Genomic DNA, 24,553 nt, shown 5'->3' on the forward strand with positions numbered 1-24,553 from the left:
CAATTTAGAAGCTTTCTGATCAAGCCATTGCAAGCAGTGCATAATCCGAATGCATATTTCCTTTGGAGACTTCAGTGTGGCTTGCTGGACCAGTTCTGAAATATCAGGACATAGTTAGTAGAACTAGTGATTTGATTATAAAAGGAGTAAAGGGAAAAGTTGATAGTGGAAGGTGTAAGAGTCCAATAGAATACACCAAAGCTATGCTGCTTGCTCATTGACAGTGCAAGCAACTTTTAGGTGCCTAGGTGGTGAGAGGCAGTAACAAGGAACGAAAATCAGGAAGCCTGCAATTTGCGCAAGTGTAGTTACCCATATGCTTTTCCCACCTTTATCGTAGTATAGTCATCTCAAGAGTGTGGATGCTGACTGGTCAAAGATCACCGAAAGTGCATACATGATGATGAGATCCACTTATAGTTTCTGGGTTAAGGGCTCACCGGTTTCTTGCCATTCAGATGCTGAGGTGAGCTTTCTTCCTTGATTGCTTGTGAGATGGATTTGGAGGTGGTAGAAAAAGTTTTTAACCGTGACTATTAATTAAAATTGAGAAAGTGCAGATTCTTTTAGGTTCTAATTTGGTTGCTTAATATTATTTTGAAGATATGCAAATTAAAACGTTTCGTTTTGATGGATGATAATGGAAAGATAAATTATATGATTTTGCTTGACTGGAATTCAATATTGAACTAGTTTTAACTTTTAAATATTTTATTTGTCATAACAAGAAAAAAAATGCAGTCATTGTTTGCAATATTTACTGCTTCATGACAACAGATAAACTCACAAGCTTCATGCAATTAGTGAATTGATTTGACCATTTATTTTCTTTGGTACATCTTTATTAGCAGTAATTAAACTCTAGCATCATTATTTTCACTCATTGCTTTAAGAAGAGGAAGCTTTTTAAGCTTCATTATTGACATTTATGTTGGTGTGTTCACTCTTAGACTCTCGGTCATCAAGATAATGCTGGTAGACATGTGAAAGATAACAGCTAGAATCGGAATAACAGGCAATGCAACAGCACTTACAGAGTTCGAAAATAAAGAAGACACCTCAAAAGGCAGTGCTGTGCTTCCAATGGTGAAACCCTGCCATAGTATGCACATCCATACTAAAACCATGATATATGATGTCTTTCCTAGTTCATATTCTTCCATTTCTCCCTTTAGACTTTTCCATTCTCCGGTAACAAAAAGTCCCACCATGATTGCACTTGATGCGACTAGTGACAGATAAAACGATTCCCTTTTTATGACCTTCTGAAAGCAGAAATGCGTCAGAGAAAGGTACAACCCGTTTCCTGCGGATGCAACAATGGTGCATATGAACCCGAGCACGCTCTTCCCTCTTGAAACTCCATTTGGAGTTGACGAGTCTTCATGAGACACGAGAAGGATTAGAGAATTGATTACGGAAGGGGTAAACTTTTGTGAATTGAGAAAATAAGAGAAGAAAGCATTGAAAGCTAACTGTTATGCATAGATGAGTGAATATTTAGACACGGGAAGGTATCACAACCCCATCGAGTAAAGAAAGCAGTATGTTGCTACAAGTAGGCCAATGCAGACATAAATCGATGCGAGAACCAGGGCGGATGGTGGGGGAACTGTGCCAGAATTGGTTGCAGACGGAGTTTTTGAGAGACAAGAAGCAATAGTAAAGAATGAGAATAGGGAAAGCCTGCGAGTCGCATAAGTGTTGCTAGCCATTGGCTCTTTCCACTTTTCTCACAGTACAGTCTTCCCAACAACATAGCGATTGACTGGCCAGAAAGCACGAAGAGTACATACACACCTATCCGTAGCCAATGTTTATAGTTTTTGGGCGCTATTGACGACGGGTTTGTTGAAACCGTAGTTTGTTCCTTCGAGTCGGTTCTTCATTCTCCTGAACTGGTAAGAAAATCTCACAAAGGAATTCACTTATGATGCCTACATCGGTGTTTTTGTGGTAAAAGTATGGTAGAGGTTCCTATGTTAAGAGATGAATTGTTTTTTGCTCCTATTAAAAAAATTGAGTAAATAAAGTATTATATATTATATCAAAGAGTAAATTGATTCTGTTAAAAAATTTATTCATTTTCTTTGTTAAAAATTAGTCCCGGTACGTTAACATCATGTCCAATTTTTAATATAAAAAATTGATTATTACCGAACCGTACTAAATCGGTTCGGATTTCGGTTTCTATATTGTTTTTGAGCTTTAAGCTTTTGGACTTTATTAAGGCAAAACTGTTTTTGATTTAAACTTTTCAATTTTAATTAAATAAAATTATCTTTGTTTTATATTTGTTAGACACTATTTGACAATTAAATTATTTTTATTATACAAAAGTCTCAATCAATATATTTATCTCAAAAATAATTTGTAAAATCTATAATTATAAATGTTTATTAAAAATCTAATTAAACCTTGATTTAATCACTCTCAATTTTACTAAAATAATCAAATGTTAAATTATTTGTATTTTATAACTTTTAATGTGTAATAACAGTAAAAAACAACAATAATGATAGAAAAAATAAGAATATGATACATAGTAAGTCAAAAAAATTGATGAGCACTTGAATTCTTGAAAGTTATAAAATAAGCAATGAATTCATGAGATATTGACACTTGAATTTTTAAATGGTTTTTTTTGTTTTTAACTTTTCGTTGTTCAGTGGAATAAATCAAAACTGAATTGAATTGATCTGGTTTAATGACATCATCTAACCAAAGCTGAATTAAACTAAATTTTTTATTTGACTCGATTTCTCAGTTTGGTCGGTTTTGTTTGCTCAGCCCTATCAACATAAGATATACGTGACAAGCCTCGTGGCATTGTCTGAATATTCTATCAACATTATCAGTTTTTAACTGTATAAATGAGTGAATTTTTTTTACAGAAAAGACCAAATTGCTCTTTGATATAGCCATGAAGATTAATTTGTCCACTTTTTAAGTAGAGGGGACAAAATGTAATTTGACTCCTAATAAAATAACCTCCGTTATAACTTTATCGTGTTTTTATTAACTTTATAAAAGGTTTAATTTTTCTCCAATTTTTATATTGATTGAATTTTAAAATTTAATTCTTTTTAATTTTAATTCAAGAAATATTTTCTCTTTATAATTTAAAATTTTAATTAATAACACTGTTAAATTGAAGTTGTGAATTGCAATTGCTGACACAAATTCAAATGAAGTAAATTTAACGAATGATGTACTTAGCCTACATGCTACTCCAACTTTTCTTTTAAATGTTTATGTACAAAACCTATATTTAATATATGTTGAAACATATAGGATATGACTTTTCAACTATCCTTCAAATATATAAAATTACTTTTAAAAATTTAAAATATCCATATCTAATGCTTATACAATGAGTAACATAGTAGCTATGTATGTGTATTTAACCAACCTGTGATTGGCTATGGCAGTGGCTTACTTCTCCCATGTTAAAAGACGAAGAAAGCTCCTCCAAGCAAGATCTAAATTATTGTGGAAAGGAAAGGGCAAAGAGACAAGATTATAAATAAGGTTTTTCTTTTTTTCTTTCTTTTTTTTCTTTTTAACATAAAATCAACACAATAGGACCCCAAAGAAAGTTGATTTATGCATTGTTTTAATGATAAAGAGATGCTCGAATGATTTAGAGGTTAGAACTTATTTAAAAGTTTTAAATTTGAAAAGGAATCGAGTTTAGTCCGTGTCAAGGAACATTAACTTAAATACATATTGTATTTCCTTTAAAAGCGTATAATTAATTAGAGATTTTAGGTTTAGAATAAAGATGGTAAAAATAAATTTAAAATTGATGAGTTTGGAGTTAATCTGACTTGATAAGGTCGAGTTTTTTTGTTTTGAAATTTCGAGTAAGTCAAGCTAAGTTTAGTGTGAAACTACCTTGCTCAACTTAAAATATTTACAAAATTACTCTTCTATATTTTAATATTAATTAGATTAAAAAATTCTTAAAATTTATTGCTACTAATATCATTTTACCATATTTACTCCCATTTCATACTAGCTATTCGTCTCCTCTCTTTTTAATTTATTTTCTCAAGTTTCTCTTTCATTTTCATTCATTATTTTTTCTTTTGTGATGTAGTGTATATTTTTTTACTGAGTCAAATCCCCACTAAAAGAATGGTTCCAATGTGAAGTTGTGCCAATTTCTTTTTAAATATTTTACTTTAATTTAAGCTTGAGTGAAATTAAATGGTGTTTAGGTATACAATTAATTTTTGGGTTTAAAATGGGTTAAATTTTTTAAAATTAAAATTAAGTTGAAATCGGGGCATGATAATAAAGTATCGTGTCGTATTCGAACAGCAAAAATCCGAATTCCGCCCACTATATATTAGAAATAAAAATTCAAATCCAAAACTTGCAATAAAATTTTGTCTTAATGTTTAATCAATATCTATTCTGGTTTGTTGTCCATATATGTTTTATAAATGTAATAATCAGTTTTTTTATATAATGTTAAAAACAATCCATAGGTCCTAATCCATAAATAGAAAGATAATACACTTCAGCGCATTCGAACTCACGTCCTTCTATATTGACAATAATATCCATACCAATTAAACTAAAACTTAATCGGCATGTAATAACTGATAATTATATAAAAATTATGTAAAAAATGGTTGTGGGTTATTTTTGGTTTTAAATTGTTATATTAGAAATTTTATATAAAAATATAAAATAGCTCATAATAAAATAATTAATATTATTAACTATTTTCATCAAAATGTTAATATAAAATTTTCTTTAAAACACCAATTTTCATCTTGTCATATTAATATTAAACATATTTATGGGCCGTTGGGTCCGGGTCAATCCGATTAGTACGTTTAAGAGAATTAAGTAAGGCTATCAGTATCACACTTTTATAGATGTAATAATTTTGTTTTGGTATTGATAGTATCAGATTTGTATTTTAGTATCTCCTTTCATTTATATAAATGTAGCCTAATTTTTAATTTCTTAATACCATATATTATATATAAATGTGAATATACATCAATTACATGCATATAAAATTTATATGGTAATATAAATTTTAAATTTATTAAATAAATTCAATAATTTAAATGATTATCGTTTACTTTTAAATGTAATTATAAAAATAAAAATAATTTAGATAATAAATATTAAAATTTGATTTAAAATATTTTGTAACAATAAATATAAGTTTGTATGTAACTATATAGACCAATATTAATCATCAAAATACATTGAAATAGTTGAAATGCAACAAAATTTTTATTAGAATATAACTAAAACTACTTGGCAATGGTTTAGAAAGTGGACCCTTGGTTTAAATGGTTAAATTACTATGTTAATCCTTCTTAAAAATTATAATTTAATTTAAGTGTTTTAGTATAAAATTTATGCTTTTACCCCAAGTTTTTTAGTTTTATTTTGGCCTCCCTAACACCAAATTCTCTCTATATATATTAACCCAAAATGAAAAATTTTCCATTAATTTTTTAATTTTTAAAATTATATTTTTAACCCTTTAAATTTTATTTATTTACTTATGACCCTTGTAAAACAATTTAAAATGCTAAAATGGCATTACATATAACATAGGGATAGGGCGATAAAGTATGATGTAGGTCAAAAGTCCTTCACTTCTATTATAACATGATGATGTGAAGTAGCAATGGTAAATTAAAACTAGTAGCTGTAAAAGCAAAATAGACATGTTTAGGCTACAATGTGTTTAAATCATTAAAGTTGGCATCTAATGATTATGGGTGCGTGGATAAAGCCTGGATACAAACTATCAGCTGGTGCCAACAGACCATCAAGTTTATCTGCTACCTGCAGGGTGGACTCTTTTTTGGTGGGTTGATATTCTACCTAAGCCTGATAATGGGCCCGATTAAATCAAATTAATACAAAATTTTAAGTTTAGATTTAGTTAAATCTGAAAAACATGTCAAAAATTTTATCTAAATTTAACTCAAATAAAAATGTTAAACTCAAGCTCGGTCTCAGATTATTTTTATATAAAATAAATTTTAAAAAATATAATATATAAAATACACTAAAAATGTTTCCTACAAAATTAAAAATACATTAAAAATATTTATATTTAAATAATAATAAGATAGCTGTAACTTAACAGACAAATATCTCTAAAATAATAGCAAAATTAATAATAAAATAAGAATTATATAATATCCAAATAATAATAATAAAATAATAATAATATAATAGCAAAATAACAACATAACATTAAAATGATAGTAAAATAACAAAAAAAAATTCTAATATAAATTTGAGCTGGACTGGGCCTAAATCAAAAATCTTATTTGAAGCATAGCCTATTAAAAATTGTGTCTTATTTTTTGTCTAAATTTATTTATTGGGCTTATATTTTTATCAAAATCTTCCTACTTTTTGACAGACCTTCAAGACAAGTCTCATTATCAGGTCTAATTCCTGCCGTCATCAACCATGCATCATAACCAACTAGCCATGGCGAACCCTTTATTACCAGACCACGGGGAGGAAGAAATCGAACCATGACTTGAGAGCCACCGGCCAGTTTGGTCTCAAATGATCCAAGTAAATTAGCCCATTTCTCAATTCAACCCTTTTTCACGGGCCCCCCTTTTCTGTTTTCAAATTTCTTTCATTTTTCATAAATATTTTTAATATCTGTATTTGTATACAATTTTTAAATATTCATACTTAAAAATTAAAAAATTATGTATTAAGAAATTACCATTTAGGGTCTATTTAGTTTTTTATTTATTTCAAGTTATAATATAGCTATAGTATTTAATTTCATTATCATGACTATTTTTACACTACCTACATAAAACTAAAATTATTACTGACCCTTTTAACTCACATTTATTTTATAAAAATCCTAAATTTTCAAGCTCGATTAATTTAGATCCATTATAAAAAATCAACAAAGTTAATAAATAATAAAAATAATATTAATTATGATAAATTTTAACTTGATTAGGCAGATAATAATATAATAACTAAAAATAAAAGGACAATATAAAAGCTACCCAAAAAAAAAAAAAGGAAGAAGCGTCGATTCCACGATACACAAAAATCGTCAAAAACCAGGTGAAGCCGGCCCCACACAGCTTCTTCCTCCCAATCACGCGTGCATCCAACCGTCACTTTCCCTTCCGCATTATACGGAAATGCCCTTAATCCAACGGCTCATAACTCTCCTCCTTTCACTCCCCCTAACTTCACTTATCCCTATAATAAATCCCAACCATTTTTTTTATAGGAAAAATTAATTGCTCACACACCCAACTTCGGTCTCTTAATTTCATCTGCAACTTCATTCAGCGCAAATCTAGGGATTTTTTTTTTCTTATAGCACCATATCCCCCTATCCCTTCTTATTTTTTGGCTGCTTCCTCTCCAATCCTAAGATTTATTTTGTAAGGATTTTAATCTTATTTTTTTGCCAGATTTTTTTCCTTATTTTGAGCTATCATAATATTGTGGCTTAAGTAATATAGCTTTTTTTTTTGGCTAGTATATATGCTTCTTTCCGTGTTCTTTCTTTCATTTCCTTTGCAATTTATTTTTAGTTTTACTGAGAAATTTACTATTTTTTTAAAAAATAATGTTTTCTTTTGATGGAAAGTGAGTTTTTTTTCTTTTTAAATTCAGCTATTTTTAATGTTTATTTTTCTTTTTGATTTCTCTTAGATTTGTATCAGCTACTAAATAGAACTTCATTCATTGCCTTTTTCCTTTATGATTCTTAGATCCACTGAGCTTGAATTATTATTGAGCCCTTTGTTTAGTTGATTTATTTTTATTGAAGATCCCTTGGTTTAACTGCTATTTCAATATTTTTAAATTGGTGCTAATTCTTTTTTTTTTCCTTTTGGTTGCAGGCTAGAATTTATTAATCACTTTGGGGGTTGAACTGAAGATAAACAAAATGCCGTGGTCTTTGGTTTATCGTGTTCGAATGGTTGTTTTCTTTCTTATCATACTGTAATTTATTTTGGGTAAGTTTTGTGAATCTAGAACTTCTATGAATTTTAATTCCACTTGTTATAATTCGGTTGGGGTGACGATTAATTGCTTATGTTATAATTTTGCTGAATAAAAATGTAGTTTAAATCCTAATGTGCATTGTGTTTGTATGTCATATTTAATAAGGAATTATTATATTGTTGTAGGTGAATTTCAATTGCATTTGGAATTGGAAGGGGATTCAATTCATTCAACTTAGCGTCGTTGGATATTAATAAAATTTTGGTTGGAGAGGTTTGAGAATGTACATTGCAGCAACCATAAAGAGATATCGTGCAGTTAAGGAAGTTGGGAAGATTAAAATGAGCGTTGGTGTTATTGCATACTATCAATTAGTTCAAGTTTGTCAGGTAAATTTGTTTTTCTTACCTTTTTCAGATTTCTGTGTCGCTGTTGCAGTGAGTTCTTGGAAATGCATAAAAAAAAAACTGTCTTAAATATATCCATGTGTGCCATGTCAACTGGGTTTTATTACTAATTTTGTGGTCACATGATTTTATTAAGTTGGTATGCCTCTTGGTTTTTAGTTTTTCAACTGACTGATTAGGAAACTATGTCTTTTTAATTCACCCAAGATATAATTAATGCACTATAACAATGTGCACGGACCAAGCACATTTGTGAACACTTATGCATACATATTCAGGTATCACAGTGAAGAAAAATAAGTTATTTGTAAATCTGAGCAATGCAAGACATTTTTCATTGACCTTTTTTTGTAAATCTGAGCAATTGTGAGCACAGTGAATCTGGACATGGAGAAAACTTGTAAACTTTTAACCATTTTAACGAGCTTCCTATGGATCTTTTCATTTAATCTAGTAATATCATATAGATTTGTTGGCAAAAGAATATTTTTGTTGTTCTCTGGACATAATCTCTGTGTGCATTTTGTTATAGTTCTAATTATTTTTTATTTTGCTATCACAGGCCGAGTATTTCCGTCAGTTGCTAAAACCAGTTACGTAGTCTAGTAGTTAGCAACTCTTGGAAATTGGGATCTGGGGGAGTCTTCCATTTGGTTGTTTTATACATAGGCTTTCAAAGAATGAAATATCTGATATTGTTGATGGGAAATTGGGGATAGACAGCTCTTGTCTTGTTTTGATGGCAATCCACTAGTTTTAGTCTGTAGTCTTTCCGTAATTATAGCTATAAACCTCCTTCCAACTTAAAAATAAATAATTTTAAGTTCAAAGCCAAGTTTTAAACTTCTCGTTAAGTAGAAAATCAGATGCAGAGTGACCAACAATTTTACCCCCAAAAAGCAGTGCCCATACTGGCAGATCAAGTGGGCAATAATTACATGCATATACCAGTTGCATCTGCTTTTGGACCAGTTTTTCCTCCATGTGCAAAACCCTTGCCGCCCCTCCATGGCATTGAGTTTCAACCCTCTGAGGTTTGTCCCAAGAACTTTGTTATTTTCAATCAGACTGATAATAGGAACCAAGTCTTGTTCAACCCGGCTATCACAAACAAGTTTCATGGTAATGGATTAAATGTTTTTGCAAATTACAATGATGGAAAATATGAGAGGAAAGATGTTTATGATGTGGGAGAAGAAACATCCTCTTTTCTGAAAGAGGATTCGGATGATATTGATGCACTCCTCAGCTCGGAAGAGGAAGAACAAGTCGAGTATGATGAGGAAGAGGTTAGCACAGCCCGGACCTTTGGAAATTATGAATTTGACACTGCTGATTCTCGCTCTGCTCATGGCTCGAAACCAAAAAAGAACAAGTCTTCCTCGTATACTCTGAAGTCTTCTGGTAATAGCAGCTGTTGTGACCCTGAAATTAAGCGACTGAAAATGAAGAAAATGGTGAAGGTTTTAAGGGGAATCGTTCCGGGTGCTGATGAGATGGATACTGTTGCTGTTCTCGATGGAGCTGTTAGGTACCTCAAGTCTCTCAAGGTTGAAGTACAGAAGCTCGGAGTTGGGAATTTCAAATATGAAGATTGAACCCAAATCATAGTAATGAAGTTCTCACCTTTGTATACCTCTCCATAACTGGCCTCTCTCTGATGGTTTGCAGCCTAGAAATAATGAAGACAGGTATTTAGAATCAATATTTGTGTTGTATGCATGAACTCTGGTTGTGTAATATGAATACCACCAAGTACCAAGTTTCTAGCTGCCTGTAATATCATTATGGCACAAGCAGTTGCTTTGAATGTTATTGTACTAGTAGTTTCTACTTTCAACTCTGTCTTATTTCTGTATTTTACGTACTTTATGTTTATTCTCAGTTATGAATAAATGTTACAAGATTACTTCTTGTTAAACCTGTCATGAGAGAATCAATTATATTTATGTAGTGCATGATCCGATTTGTCAGTCTTTGCTTTGTGATGAGATGTTATTGGGGGACATGAGTGTTCATTGTGATGCATGCAATTGCAGACTACTTTTTTCTCTCTTCCCACAATCCTTGTGACCGGTAGTAGGTACGTAGTGGTTTATAGTGGCGCACCGCCCTACCTTTTTGCCTGTTTTCTAGTTCCTGGCATGTATTGTGTTACTTATAAATGAAGCGAGTCCAAATAAACGAAATGTTGTTTATGTTCTTTTTTTTAAGTTAGTTGTGTTCGTTGTTAAGAATTTCAAAATTATTTTTGTAGTTGTTTATTTAAAAATACACATGGTGGTGAGTTTGTTTGTAAACATTAAACGGACATATTTACAAACATTAAATATATGTATTTGTAAACATGAATAAATAGTTGAACATGTACATGAATAATAACAAATAATATTTAAACATCTATATTTAAATTTTGGCAAAAATATATATTTAGATGTAAAAATAATTAAGTATAAATTTTAATAACTATATTATGTATAAGTAAAATAAGCACATAAGTAATAATATTACTAATTATATAACAATCAAACAATAAATAATTTTAAACAAACTTATTAATGGACATGATTGAATTGAACAAAAATTTGAATTATTCATTGAACTCTTTATTCCATATTATAAATCAAAAAGTGTTGGATGTAGTGGAAGATGTTTAAGGGATTTTAAAGGGAAAACATAAATTCAAACTTATTATTGAAAAAGATAGCAAAATCCTAAACATGGATTGTAAAATGTAAATTGTCTAGTGTATAAACGTAAATTGTCAATGTGTATGAGCATGTTGGATCAACTTGTATGGTGTAGTTGGATTTCCTTTGGCATCACTCATCATTTGTAACTAATTAGTTTTCAACATTCAATTGGTTTCCTCAGCTTTATATTATGTTTTATGGGAAGTGGTGGAGACTAGTGGAATAAAACAAGTGGAAACTGGAGGGAACTAACTCTTTCCTCTGACTTGAATATGACCAAAAGTAATGGCTACTAAATAAAAAAGGAGGCCCACGAAAGGTGCTAAGCATGTCCTTCATTAAATTGGCAACCCACAAGACCCATGCCGCAGATCAGCCAATAGGGTTCCAACGATGCAAGGGTGGACACAGTTGACTCTCGGCGATTGTGAGGCTCCTTTTAGTGAAACAGGCTGGCTTATTTTTGCAGCAAGTGACGCCTAGAATCAACACCATAATCATTATATATGCCAACATAAATATAAAAAAGTGTACATATATGGGGTTGAGGCAAGACATGAGAGGAGGACGAATAAAAGGAAGCTGCTAATGGTACCCTACAGAGTGTGGTGACTGCTAAAGTGGCAAATCAAATTGTCTTTACAATTGGACCAGCTATGGGAAGAAAATCATCTAGCATTCCGTTGCTATTTACATTCTCTAAAATGTCAAAACATGGCAATGGCAACCTTTCGGATGGTATTCCGACTGCCTTGTAAAGTCAGCAACTGTACCCTTTTGATCACTCTGCTCATTTCGGCAATCTGAACTCTTTATTTGATCCGGTTGTTCTGATTCCGAGCTCACATTGCCCGCTTAAGAAGATAACCGCACGTATTTTTGTATGAGAAGATCAATTATATAGGACTACCTCTTGATACCTGCACTCACGAAGCTCAAGTCACCTAGCAGTGGGGCGCAGTATAAAAGATGTTGCAGTTCATGCAATAATATCAACCGCATGCAAGTCACTATGGAAACACATCAAGAGGCAAAAGAGCAATGCTCCATGTATCGTTTTAAACTGGCCTTGTACAGAAACAAGAATCATTCTTCAGCAACAGTTGAATAAAAATATACCTAACTGATGTAAGATTTGGTGACGATTGAATATGTACCTATTGTTTCTCGAAACTGAAAGAACTTGACATCATCCAATCTTTACATTTCTAAATGGGGTAAAGCAACATTTAGTCCTGAACTTGGTAACTTTTCCCAACTTAGTCCTTGAACCTTTTTTGGTCTACATTGGTACTGGAACCTAACAACTTTTATAAAAATTTATAATTTTTTATAAAAAATTTAGGTGATGACGTGACGTAATCTCAGAATAGTCATACAGGGACCAAAATCGGAAAAAGTTGCAAGTTCCAAGAATAATGTGGACAAAAAAAAAGTTACCAAGTTGGAAAAGTGGCTAAGTTCATGGACTAAATGTTGCCTTATCCCTTTCTAAATATACATCAGCACAAGCTATCGGTTTTAATTCTCAGCTACCATTGACTCGATTAGCATTTGGGTAGTATTTGGTACAAACCAGTCCCTGATCATATCATATCAGAACCACTCCATGAGGTATATCTGATATAAAGATAATATAATGCTAAGAAATTCCTGGTACTGGTAGGTAGCAATAGCAAGATCGCATCTCTCATCTAAATACAAGTGAAAGTTGAACAATCAGGCTGACATCGAGAACAAAAATATGCATGAATAAGCAAATTCTGCATAATCCTAATGTATAAACAAATAAGACATGAACCTGATTCTGTGAGCTTGCAGAGGTAGTCCAGGTCTGAGGACGGCGGATTTGAGCTGAACTATCAGTAATGAAAGTTACTGTCGTTGATTCTTGTTGTGTGTTAGCTATTGACATGGGCGGTAATTCTCTCATGACCCATAATACAAAAGCTGAGGGAACCGATGAACCTATAAAAGCAAAATGAAGATCACATTATAAACTCAACACCGTGACATACTTTTTTCCATAAGGCAGCCAAAAGCATGAAAAGATAGGACAGTAGAGCTTTTATGTTTCACTGTTTCAAATTCTGTTGTCAAGAAAGCATAATCATGGCTATTGCTAGATGAGGCAGAATATTCAGAAACATGAAAATGCACATAAAATATTTCTAATAAAGATTTGATGCTAGATATGGATCAAATAGTATAAAATGTTTAGGATATTCCATGCTCTAAATGCTGATTTCCATAAACGACAATTGGAAACCGTTATTAGTTTAATTAGGAGCAACCTTTGAAACTTAAGGGAGAGTTGAAGGAAATACCTATAAAATAATATAAAATAAGTAAAAGAGAAGTATAAACACCATCTATGTGCAGTTCATGCCAGTGATACAGCACCTGCAATCACAAAAACACGATTTAAGTTCAATAAGCTAGAAAATAAAACACGGTAAAAACAAACAGTAGAGAGCTGTGTACCGGAATATCAGTAAAAAGAGCCACTAAAGCACTTGATGTAAAACTTAGAACAGATACAATGGCCAAACCTGCAACCTACGTAAACCACATGAAATATTTAAGGCAAAGAAATAATTTAACTATAAAGCCACCGGATATTTGCATCAAAGGTAAACATAAAGGCAAAGGAATGGTAAATATTCTAACTTGAGAACAAAATGAGAAGAACAAAGAAAATGGCACGAAAAGTTGAAAACATGAAGGTTAGTATTACAATACCTTCCAGATCTCAGATGAAGCTCTTTCAGATCTAACATTCCTCATTTTCCGACATAATAGGAGCCCTGAGCATAAGATAGAATAAAAACATGACTCTATTTAAGAGAGATGAAAATATGTAAGATAAAAGGACTCATCTATTCTGGTGACATTTAAGAAATACAAACTAGTCAATTGGACTAACCAATAAAATTTTCAGACATTTAGGCCAGCCATAAGTCATATTATCCATCAAACTAGAATGCTGTTTTTGATACAATGCCTACTTCTACCCATAATACCTCTCCAACCCTTAAATCCGAGGAAAAAACGAGCTTAAGCATACTTGACCCCACATCCTCCTAATTGCTACAATGGCAACGGTGCCAACTGCGCTACAGCTTAATCAGCAAACTAGAATGCAGTTAGATACTATGGATGGGGGAGCTGACACATATGACTTCTAGTATTTGGTTCAAATATGAGGAACAATAAAGTCTGGTTAGCCTGATGTTAGGCATTTTTGCAATCACAAAGTTATCCCGATAGGGGAAAAAATTTCAAATAATATAAAAAGAAAATTAGAAATTTATGAAGAAAAAGAAAAGTATATGTAAATGCTAATTGCTTACCATAACATGCTAATGCTCCACCTAGCAATAGTATTGCTGTAGCAAAAAGATCTACATAAACCTGCAGGAGATAGATAGTAATAAAAGAAATAAAGATCAGAAAGAAATTCCATAAGTACAAGTTTTCATTGTCTCTTTTAATTTTCTAAGCAATAAACTAAAAGGAAAAAAAATTGCAAACACTTTCTCCACCAAAACCTTCTCTCTGACAATCAGACTTATTGATGGTACTCTAAGAAAACAAAAATAGCTCAAAAGAAAATAGCTTCTTAGACGTTCATACCCGGGACACGGTTGATGAATCAATAGGATTTTCTTCCATTCCAATCCAGATTAGCACGGCAAATGTCATCATAAGAAGAAATACAAGAAAAGTAACCTGGTCATAGAAAAACAGAATTAATGAGACCAAAAACATTAGGTAACAGCAAGAATAATAGAAACATTCAAAATAATTTCGCATGAAGACTGTGACAAGAAACAAAAGAAGAAAATATATCACTGTACCAGAATCACTATCTTTTGACGGCTTCCAACATGAATTAAACGGAAAGGATAACATGATCTGCGACTATCTGCAGGCGAAGACCTTGGTCTATTTAAAGAATTTTGTATTAAAGCTTCTAGAAATCCCTGTTCATCATCCTCTTCCTCTTCATCATCTGCCTGGTGACAGAGGTCGACCCTATAAAAAATCCGCCAGAGAGACATGGGGTATAGCTGATGAAGAAACACTAATTTTCACTCTGAAGGAAAATATGATAGTAACTAAAACTATCAAAGGATATTATCCTGACTTATGAAAACACTAAGCTTCAGTACCACTGCAATGGATGACCCAGGGAAAAGTAAAAAATAAAAATAAAATCTGTCCATTATATTAATTGGTCAAGACATCAAGCCACTAAAATCGATCTCCCTTTTCTTTTTTCCATTAACAAAAGAACATGTCTAGATTCTTGCAAATATCTCTGATTTTAGCGATCACATTTTCCTTATATCTGAAAAAGTTATCTAAGATACATGACCATATTTCATCCAAAGAAATGCAAATAAGTTAGTTAAAGAGAAGACATACCAGAATGACAAAAGTAGAAGAAATGTTGCAAATAATAGAATTCTGGGGAAGGCTGCAACAATATTTGCATCGGTTAGTGCTTAAACTAGTCAGCTCCAGTGAAAGAAATAAGTGTGGGATCTTGTTACAAGCATCTAGACATACCCATGGCTACAAAACCACAAGAGTAAGACCAGCATAGCCACCCTCGGCATGCAGCAACAAGACTCAAGACAAAATAAATGAAGTAACCTGCATGTAGGTGATCATTTGGCAGTTCAGTTTGAATGATTTAAATCATGCTATGCATGCAAGGTCAAAAGGATAACATGAGTGTAAAATATAAATTCTTACCAGTATTAGTAGTTCCAATCAGTATATGAAACACCTGTTATAGACATTCATTTGGGTCAAGAACAAACCAGTACACGTAGAAAAAGAAATCAACATAGTAACTTTTTTGTAACACGAATTAGAGAAGAAAAACAAGTAGGAAAGAAAAGGAGGAAAGGGGGGAAAAGCATTAACACATTAGTCATATATATATATCTTTTGCTTTACATATATGCACACGAAAGCATGGACCTTAATAAACATCGTCTTGACCTCAACCCCGAGTTTATCTTCTGCCTCAACTGGACTATATGTAAGTTTGATTATTTCTTTTCTCCATTCCAAAATTTCTCAAATGGTACAGCACATTTGCTGATTGTCCCATACAAGGGTCAGATAATAGATTAACAATTTAACTTCATTTTTACTTAATTAGGTTCCTAGTTTTCAAACTTGGTCACTAAACAGCTTACAGCAAATTATTAGTAATTATTTAATGTTTTATCACACATTCCTTGGAGAATAAAAATATACAAGATTAAAATGAAGTACAGGAGTCCAACCATGGGTTTTCTGCCAGTGATTGAGGCATACACATCCATTCTTCTGGTATTTGAAGAAAGTGTAGAAATTACAAAAGCAACCAAGACAATTGTGAAAAAGTTTAATTCTAGGGAATGTTGGTCAAATAAATTTCTAATGCAACGCATGCTGTCAACTCTAGGGCCCGAGTTTTTGAGCTAATGCATGCTGCAACTGCAACTTAATTTTAACCTACCAGTTTCTCCAAGTTCAAGCAGTGTCAGAAGAGTCACCGACATTCCTTTGTTCGAACAATTCACCAAGCTCTGCCTTAAGGGGTCAGGTGACTCACAGATCAAATCGAGGTGCTAGTCCCCACTCAACTAGCTGGTCTGATGACATTCGTGTTAAACTAGCTAGCCTATGAATTAGTTTGCATTCAAATAGAATGATATTTTAACTAAAACGTCATAGAAAGCAACATAACACTTACTTTTTGGCGAGTCCATCCTAACTGTTTATTCCTTGAGCGGATCCGTGCTAGCTGACCAAGAAGTGGTGAGAGTAAACAGTTGTTACAAACAACAAACCAGAAAGAATGAATTGAAATAATATCCCCGTAATAATTGATAACATCAGACTAACAACACTCTGATGTACAATATTATCTTCTGTGATACTGTCTATGTAAAAGACATATTTATCAGCACATATTCATATCGCGGTCCAACATTGACACCAATACACCTACGCATGATGTCTATGGATGTTAAATTCACTGCTTTGACACAACATAAAATCAATATTGTGATCCAACACAGCAAACTGCAGAACGATTATTTGTTTTTCATAGCAACAAAACAGTCTAAATATAGATTACAAGCTACATGAATATGATTCAAAGAAAAAGTAGCAGATAGAACATGTCGGAAGGGTAAAACTTGAATGCTATGTAATCTTGAAGGATGTCAAAATTACGGCAGCTCAAACCAGCAGTGTTCTTCTGAAACAAATATAGTTGCAAGCAAAAAGGTGGAGCCAAAAAACAAAAAGAGGGAGAATTGCAGCTAAGATATTGATGGAAATAGAAGTAAGGTTGCAAAAAACATCAAGATAGATGACGGGCAACAAAGTTAGGGAAAACTGAAAACCTCAGAATGAGGTCAATTCAATCTCTTTATAGTTTACATCGTTCTTTCAAACTCAGCTCACGGTAAAAAGAACCCGAGTCATCTAAGTACAGCTCACTCAACCAACAATTTTCAGATTCAAATTTAGCATACTGAACCCGAGGAAAACTTTAAGGTTGATCCTCCCTATTCGATAAGGATCAACCATTCATAGGACATATTACTCAAGAATTCCTAAGACCATGTGCATTTTGAGTCTAGAGAAATGTAACTTTCTCGATGTGCAAGCTATCCCTATCCACCTCTCATTTTCAGTATAATGATAAACAAGCAAACTGTTGCATCAAATTTGTAGTTCTGTGTTGGTTTCAAGGAAAAAGCTAACATAATACCAGTTACACAACAAAATAAGTAACAAAAAGGGTCTTAATTCATGTCTTTAAAATTATAAAATTAAAAACTCAATCTGTTACTTGAAAAAAAGACAATGTTCAGCCAGTCATGCCAACAATCAAGTTCAACACTTGAATTACTTTCCCAATACTAAGCGCAATTGTATTAGCTAAAAATGGAAGTTATTTAACAATTAAATACACCATTACCCTCGTCTATCAAGTTACCAAATTTCTATAACAATCAAATGAACAAAAAAAAACAGACTAAGTTGTAATGCAAAACCCAGATCAAAACAATCCAAAAAAAATAACACATTGTTACCCACATTTCCCACATATTATAAAACCATCCACCATCAATTAAAAACTCGCTAAAAACATAAAAAAAAAATCAAATTTTTAAACAAAAAAGGAACAAACCTGAGTAAAAGCAAGAATAGCAATAAGCACATCAAAGCAAGCAAAAACCAAGTTTAATCCAACTAATTCTTCTGGAAAACTACAAGACCACCCTTTTTCTTCAAACATTTGCGCCTCTCTATAACTTTTTTTTTAATCTTATTATTTATTCACTCTATTTTCTCTCTTTCTCTATTATTTTTTTCTAAGAGAAAGATTGAAAATACCCTAAAACACAATCTACCCTTTTGAACCCAAAAAGTATATGGCATGAAAGACTCAATCTTTCAGAGTAGCTTTCATGTAAGATCTCTTGTGGGTGTTTTTCTCTTCTTCTTTTTCCAGGAAAATAAAAACCCAATCAACAAAATTTATTAATTTTAGTATTTATTATTATGTATTATCGTGGGAGGGTAAATTGGAGAATTTGGATTGAAAATTGTGGAAAAAAAGATACGGTGTTTTGTCAGAGAGCAAACACGCGGGTGGCTTTCAAGGCGTTGAGAAAATACTAATAATCAAATCCCTAATTAGAATGCGAGAGTGCGTTAGTGACCCCTTTTTGACCAAAAAAGATTTGACCTTTCTTAGTCCCCTAAAATGACATTTTTAATTTACTTACCCTTTCTTCTTCTTCTTTATTTTCCTTATTTTATATTAAAATAACAAGGAGTTTTGTGGAATTCCAAAAAATTAATATATGAAATATTTTTAATTTAATTGTTTTATTACAATTTGATTTTTTTAATTCTTTTAATATCAATTTTTAACTAGTTTTATTAATGATTTTTAAATATGTAAACACGTGAGATATACATATTGATACCTTTTATAAAAAATAGGGTAAACTTAAAAATAATCATTTTAGTTTGTCTCAGATTATATTTTAGTCACTTATATTTGAAATGTTATAGTTTAGTCACTTGTGTTATCATTTTGTTAAAAAGTGGTCACTCTGTCGTTAAACTCCGTTACCTCTCTAGTGGCAATCTTACGTGGCAATCCAAATGAGTTTTAAATGCCAACTTGGATTTCTAACTGGGATGAGAATAGTTTTTTCAAATAAAATGGAAAATAAAACTAAAAGAAAAAGTAGATGAACGGTTTTTTTTCTAGTTCAAGGTATAATTAATTTAAAATTTTTCAGTTCAAGTTGGCATTTAAAACCCATTTGGACTATCACGTAGGATTCCCGTTAGGGAGATAACGAAATTTAACAGCAAAGTGACCACTTTGTAACAAAACGATAACGTAAGTGTAGCAACGTAAAAATTTTGGTTTCGGTCGCTAATTGTGGCGATTTATTGAAAATTTGAAAACTTGAAGTTGATTTTAAAATAAAGAGGGAGTCGCCACCGATCCTTTTTCCTAGGTGTGATCGGACACCTATTAGATTTTTCTTTAAAAACGAGGAAAAGGCCGAGTTAAGGTCTACGTTAAAAATCAGAGAAAAATTAGGGTTCGGGAGTCGGTTACGCGCGAGAAAGGTATTAGCACCCTCGCGATGCCCAAAAATTGGTATCTCCTAAACACGTATTGTCTTGATTTTTTAAAATGCGAGTTCAACGTAAAATTCAATCGTGATCCGATGGAAGAAAAAAAACTTTTAATTTTTGGTTTTTGGAAAGGATATATCGTTTTAACACGAGTCGATAAATTCCATTCAACATAGCGATGAAATTTACGACTTAATGTTAAATCGATATATTGCCTTGATTATCGAAATTAATTAGAAAACAAGAATGTGATTTTTGTTGCAATGTAAAACAAAATTAATATGGAATAAAAGTAAAAGGGTAAAATACGTTGGAGCAAAGAACATACATGACAATGAAAATACTAGCTATGCTTACAAGATCGAATATAATAATAATGTCGAAGATCAGACAACAATGAAAACACACAAAAAATACTGAGAGTATACAACAAAAATATATACATATGTATATGTACATGATATAATATGAAAATATAATATAGTTTTAGAAATATATACATGATATGTAAAAATACGATATTGAAAAACATATATACATATAAAAATAATCTAAAACTTTAATATTTACATGATGTATACACATGAGGAGAGAAACCTATTATAATATTATACAATATATATACTCATATATATTAGAAATATACACGTACATATGCTAAAATTAACAACAATAGTAATAAAGATAATATAGCGATGTACACCGGAAAACAAAACATAAATAGAACACAACTGATAATACTAAAATATATGTATATATATATATATATAACACCTAACCACGATGCTAAGAACATATTAATATTAATAATAATACTAATGTTACATAAAGAAATACTTATATATATATATTAACAATATATACATATTTAATAAAATGCATGGGTAATACAACATTCAACATATACATAATATATAATAAGATAAGAGTATGCATAATAAAATAATATTGCATATATGCCAAGTATATATATTATGACAACAAGAAGGATCATAAAAATATTGAAATATAAAGACCAACATAGCATTAGAATATTAAAATAAAATAACTAGAAAAACTAAATACAAATACATACACATACATGCATACATATACAATTATACATCAAGATATATAATAAATACATTTAATATAGTAAATACAGATATTAAAATCGATAAATATCAAAAATGATAGTGAGTAAGTTGAAAATAACACAATGAATTGAAAAAGAGGACTACATTGAATTAAATAACAAAGTTCTGGGAGAAATTTAAAAGAAAATAAACGAAAAAGGGATGAATTGCATGCGGGTAAAACCATGGGGTATTAAAAGTGCAAAATCTCAAACTTTCCAAAAGCAGCTAGCATATACGAGGTTAAATTAAAAAGCGAGCAAAATTAAGGGTCAATTCATAAACAAACATAAACCTAATTTAAAACACTAAAAATGCGGAAGGGCCGATTACATAAATAGCCCTTCCGCTCTTAAAACGCGCGGATCCTTCTTTGGGCGGGTCGGTCGACCGATCCACCCTTTGAACGGCGTCGTTTCTTATCGTTAAAGGGGGACCAAAACGCACCGTTTTGGCCCCCTATATAAGTTAAAAAAAATTTTATTTTTCATTTGAAACAGCTGAGAGAAAAAAAAGGAAAGGGGGAAGGGAGAGGGAAGCCCGGAACGATTTCCGGCCAAGGGGGAGGGCTCCGGTTCGATCATGGGATCATTCTTGCGCCAGCCGCCACCACCGGGTAATTTTTTTATTTTTTTTCTCTTTTTTTTTGCTTTTTATTTCTTTATGTTTATTTGTAAATGTTTATGTATTTGTGGTGAAAAAAATAGGCTTAAAACAGTTATTGAAATGAAGAACTACCTTCGGTTTTACTCACTTTTGAATCTTCGATCTTTTGTATTCTGCTTGCTTGGATGTTATTTTGTGTTCAAACTCTAATTAGGCTGCTATTTTTTGCTCTACAATCGAACCTTTACATCGTTTTTATTTTTTCGAAAAAAACGTAACCCGTTACATTAGTTCTCTCTCGGCTTTATAGCCGATTACATGTGATTCCCACTGCTCTCTTGCTTATTTTATTTTCTGCTTCGCATGCTTCTTCGTTCCTTTCCTGTCCTCTTTTGTTTATGTGCAGGTGTGGAGGTGCAGGTGATGGGAATGTCAGACGGTATGGGCGTGGTGGCCAAGGTTAGGCGTCTTGGTGGGGTTCGGTCTTTGGTCGACGCAAGTGGGGGCTAGGGTTAGGTTCATGGGCCATTCGGGTTTGGGCTGATGTTATGGGTTTAGGTTAGTTGGGGTTATTGGGTTTCTGTGTATTGGGTTTTGGGTTTGTAAGGGTTTGGGGGTTATTGAATGGGTCATCCGGGGTTGGGTTGTAAAAGGGGTAAATAGGTAATTGGGTTTAGATTATTAGGCTCCGGGTATTTTGTAGAAGGGCCCAAAATTGGCCTACAACAGCTGCCCCTCTTTGCTCATTGTCGTGTAACGAGAATAGGGTAAAGACACAAAGAAAGGCCAATTTTGCCCAATACTGCCAAGTATTGACTTCTTTGGTGCTCTTCTTGTTCAGGTAGTCTCCTTTCAGTCCGCCGCATCTTGTAGCTTTGGTTCACTCCACTGCATCTTCTGATGTACACCTTGTAGCTTCGATTTACTTCCATGTAACTTCAGAAAGATGAGATCTACAACTTTAATCTGCCCTTCTATCGCTTTAGTGAGATAAGGTTTGGGTCTTCTCTTCTGCAACTTTAGAAAGACAAGATTTGATATTCTCGATCAGCTCCACTGCAACTTCAGGGAGTCAAGACTTGCAACTTTGACCTGCTCCATTGCAACTTCAGGGAGGCCACATTTGGTGTCTTTCATCAACTTCAATCTTTATTCTTTACTCGGTATGTAATCTTGAGTTCAACTCGTTTCTCGTAATATGAATTGACTCTTTAAAAACAGACATTAAAAACCAAAAACTAAGAATATCTCAGCATGTGAACTGAGGCTCAACTCACTTTTCGCAATATGAGTTGATTTTGGAAAAACAGAAATTAAAAGGCTTAACTCACCTTTCGCAAGATGAGTCAATTTTCTAAACATAAACTAAAAATATCTCAGCGTGCCCCGAGGCTCAAATCACCTCTTGCAATATGAGTTGATTTTGAAATCACCTCAATATGTCTTGAGGCTCAACTCACCTCTCGCAATATGAGCTGATTTTTGAAACAACAGGAATTAAAAATACCTCAGCGTGACCTGAGGCTTGACTCACCTCTCGCAATATGAATTGATTTTGAAATCACCTCAACGTGTCTTGAGGCTCAACTCACCTCTCGCAATATGAGCTGATTTTTGAAACAACAGGAATTAAAAAATACCTCAGCGTGACCTGAGGCTTGACTCACCTCTCGCAATATGAGTCAATTTTTTTGAAACATAAACTAAAGATACTTCAGCGTGTGACCTGATGCTCAACTCATCTCTCGCAATATGAGTTGATTTTGGAGCATAAATTGAAATTACCTCAACGTGTCTTGAGGCTCAACTCACCTCTCGCAATATGAGCTGATTTTTTTGAAACAACAGGAATTAAAAATACCTCAGCGTGACCTGAGGCTTGACTCACCTCTCGCAATATGAGTCAATTTTTTTGAAACATAAACTAAAGATACCTCAGCGTGTGACCTGAGGCTCAACTCACCTCTCGCAATATGAGTTGAAATTACAACACAAAAATTGAAAATACCTCAGCGTGCCCCGAGGCTCAACTCACCTCTCGCAATATGAGCTGATTTTTTTGAAACAGTAGAAATTAAAAGGTTCAACCCACCTCTCGCAATATGAGTTGATTCTTGACAAACAGAAATTGAAATTACCTCATCATGTCCTGAGGCTCAACTCACCTCTCGCAATATGAGTTGAAATTAACAACACAAAAATTGAAAATACCTCAGCGTGCCTCGAGGCTCAACTCACCTCTAGCAATATGAGTTGATTTTGAAAAAGTAGAAATTAAAAGGTTCAACCCACCTCTCACAATATGAGTTGATTCTTGACAACATGAATTAAAGATACCTCAGAGTACCCAAAACATATCATCTGGTGGAACTCATGTGTCTTTTCCTTTGATTCAATACAACTATTATCACGTCCTTTGCTCTATTGGATTAACTGTATTGCCATGCATGATGTTATCATGATATGCACATGTTTGTCTTAAATGCCTTTATGCCTACATGATTATGCAGTGTTCCTTAAGTATGTTTGTCGTATGTCTTTTTTCGTCTCGATTCTTGTGATGGTCCGCATTGTAACACCCCTCGCCCGCATCCGACGCTGGGACGGGGTTCGAGGTGCTACCTGACTTTTACTAACACTTCCATACTAAACAGGGCCATGAAATCTCAAATAATTAAAAACTTTTCTTTTCACATGCAATTTGTCCCTTATGCGAGCTTACGAGGCCCAATACATGCATTCAGGCGTTCGAACCCAATCGAGAACTCATGAAAAACTTAGAAAAATCTCTTGCGTTAAGGCTTCACACGCCCATGTGCTCAGTCGTGTGGCCGAAATAGTCTAATTATCAAGCCTTTTGTCACTCTCACACCACATGCATAGATACATACTTATCCAATAACATACAACGTGGCATAAATGAGCTCTTAAACATCTACAAACATGTTATGCTCGAGTTATTTTCTTATGTAATAAATATTATAGAATTTGCCCATATCATTACCACATACTAGACATAACTATCATTACATCACAAACCATTCATGAAGCA

At 32.7% G+C, this 24,553-nt stretch overlaps 2 protein-coding genes and 1 pseudogene across 3 annotated transcripts; 1 reads left to right on the plus strand and 2 right to left on the minus strand.

Annotated features, from left to right (window-relative positions):
* Positions 1-774: 774 nt before the first annotated feature.
* Positions 775-6,535, minus strand: LOC108488284 (probable purine permease 8; annotated as a pseudogene).
* Positions 6,536-7,203: 668 nt separating this feature from the next.
* On the plus strand, positions 7,204-10,323 carry LOC108489448 (transcription factor bHLH144-like). 2 transcript variants are annotated; one of them, XM_017794004.2, is made up of 4 exons: positions 7,204-7,424; positions 7,890-8,006; positions 8,181-8,384; positions 8,965-10,323. In XM_017794004.2, exon 4 carries the CDS (start codon positions 9,269-9,271, stop codon positions 9,998-10,000), a length of 732 nt encoding a protein of 243 aa, XP_017649493.1. In that variant the 5' UTR covers positions 7,204-7,424; positions 7,890-8,006; positions 8,181-8,384; positions 8,965-9,268; the 3' UTR covers positions 10,001-10,323. The 2 variants fall into 2 exon arrangements, with proteins under 2 accessions (XP_017649493.1, XP_052876546.1); XM_053020586.1 differs by lacking the exon at positions 7,204-7,424 and adding an exon at positions 7,478-7,496.
* Positions 10,324-11,552: 1,229 nt separating this feature from the next.
* LOC108489694 (tobamovirus multiplication protein 1-like) lies at positions 11,553-18,810 on the minus strand. Its single transcript, XM_017794392.2, has 13 exons — positions 18,306-18,810; positions 16,854-16,904; positions 15,860-15,893; positions 15,671-15,757; positions 15,527-15,578; positions 14,956-15,133; positions 14,732-14,827; positions 14,449-14,509; positions 13,838-13,902; positions 13,580-13,654; positions 13,423-13,498; positions 12,897-13,063; positions 11,553-12,015 (listed from the first exon to the last, which is right to left on the minus strand). Exons 1-13 carry the CDS (start codon positions 18,411-18,413, stop codon positions 11,992-11,994), a joined length of 1,074 nt encoding a protein of 357 aa, XP_017649881.1. The 5' UTR covers positions 18,414-18,810; the 3' UTR covers positions 11,553-11,991.
* Positions 18,811-24,553: the final 5,743 nt, after the last annotated feature.

The sequence above is a fragment of the Gossypium arboreum genome, chromosome 10, assembly GCF_025698485.1.
Source record: "Gossypium arboreum isolate Shixiya-1 chromosome 10, ASM2569848v2, whole genome shotgun sequence".
In the NCBI taxonomy this organism is placed as follows: Eukaryota; Viridiplantae; Streptophyta; class Magnoliopsida; order Malvales; family Malvaceae; genus Gossypium; species Gossypium arboreum.

Coding starts and splice junctions, on each gene's coding strand:
- LOC108489448 (XM_017794004.2), top strand. CDS start 9,269: ATGCAGAGTGACCAACAATTTTACCCCCAAAAAGCAGTGCCCATACTG.
- LOC108489694 (XM_017794392.2), bottom strand. CDS start 18,413: ATGTTTGAAGAAAAAGGGTGGTCTTGTAGTTTTCCAGAAGAATTAGTT. Junction 15,579..15,670: donor TTGTGGTTTTGTAGCCATGG/GTATGTCTAGAT, acceptor ATATTGTTGCAG/CCTTCCCCAGAATTCTATTA. Junction 12,016..12,896: donor CTGCAAGCTCACAGAATCAG/GTTCATGTCTTA, acceptor TCGTGAGTGCAG/GTATCAAGAGGTAGTCCTAT.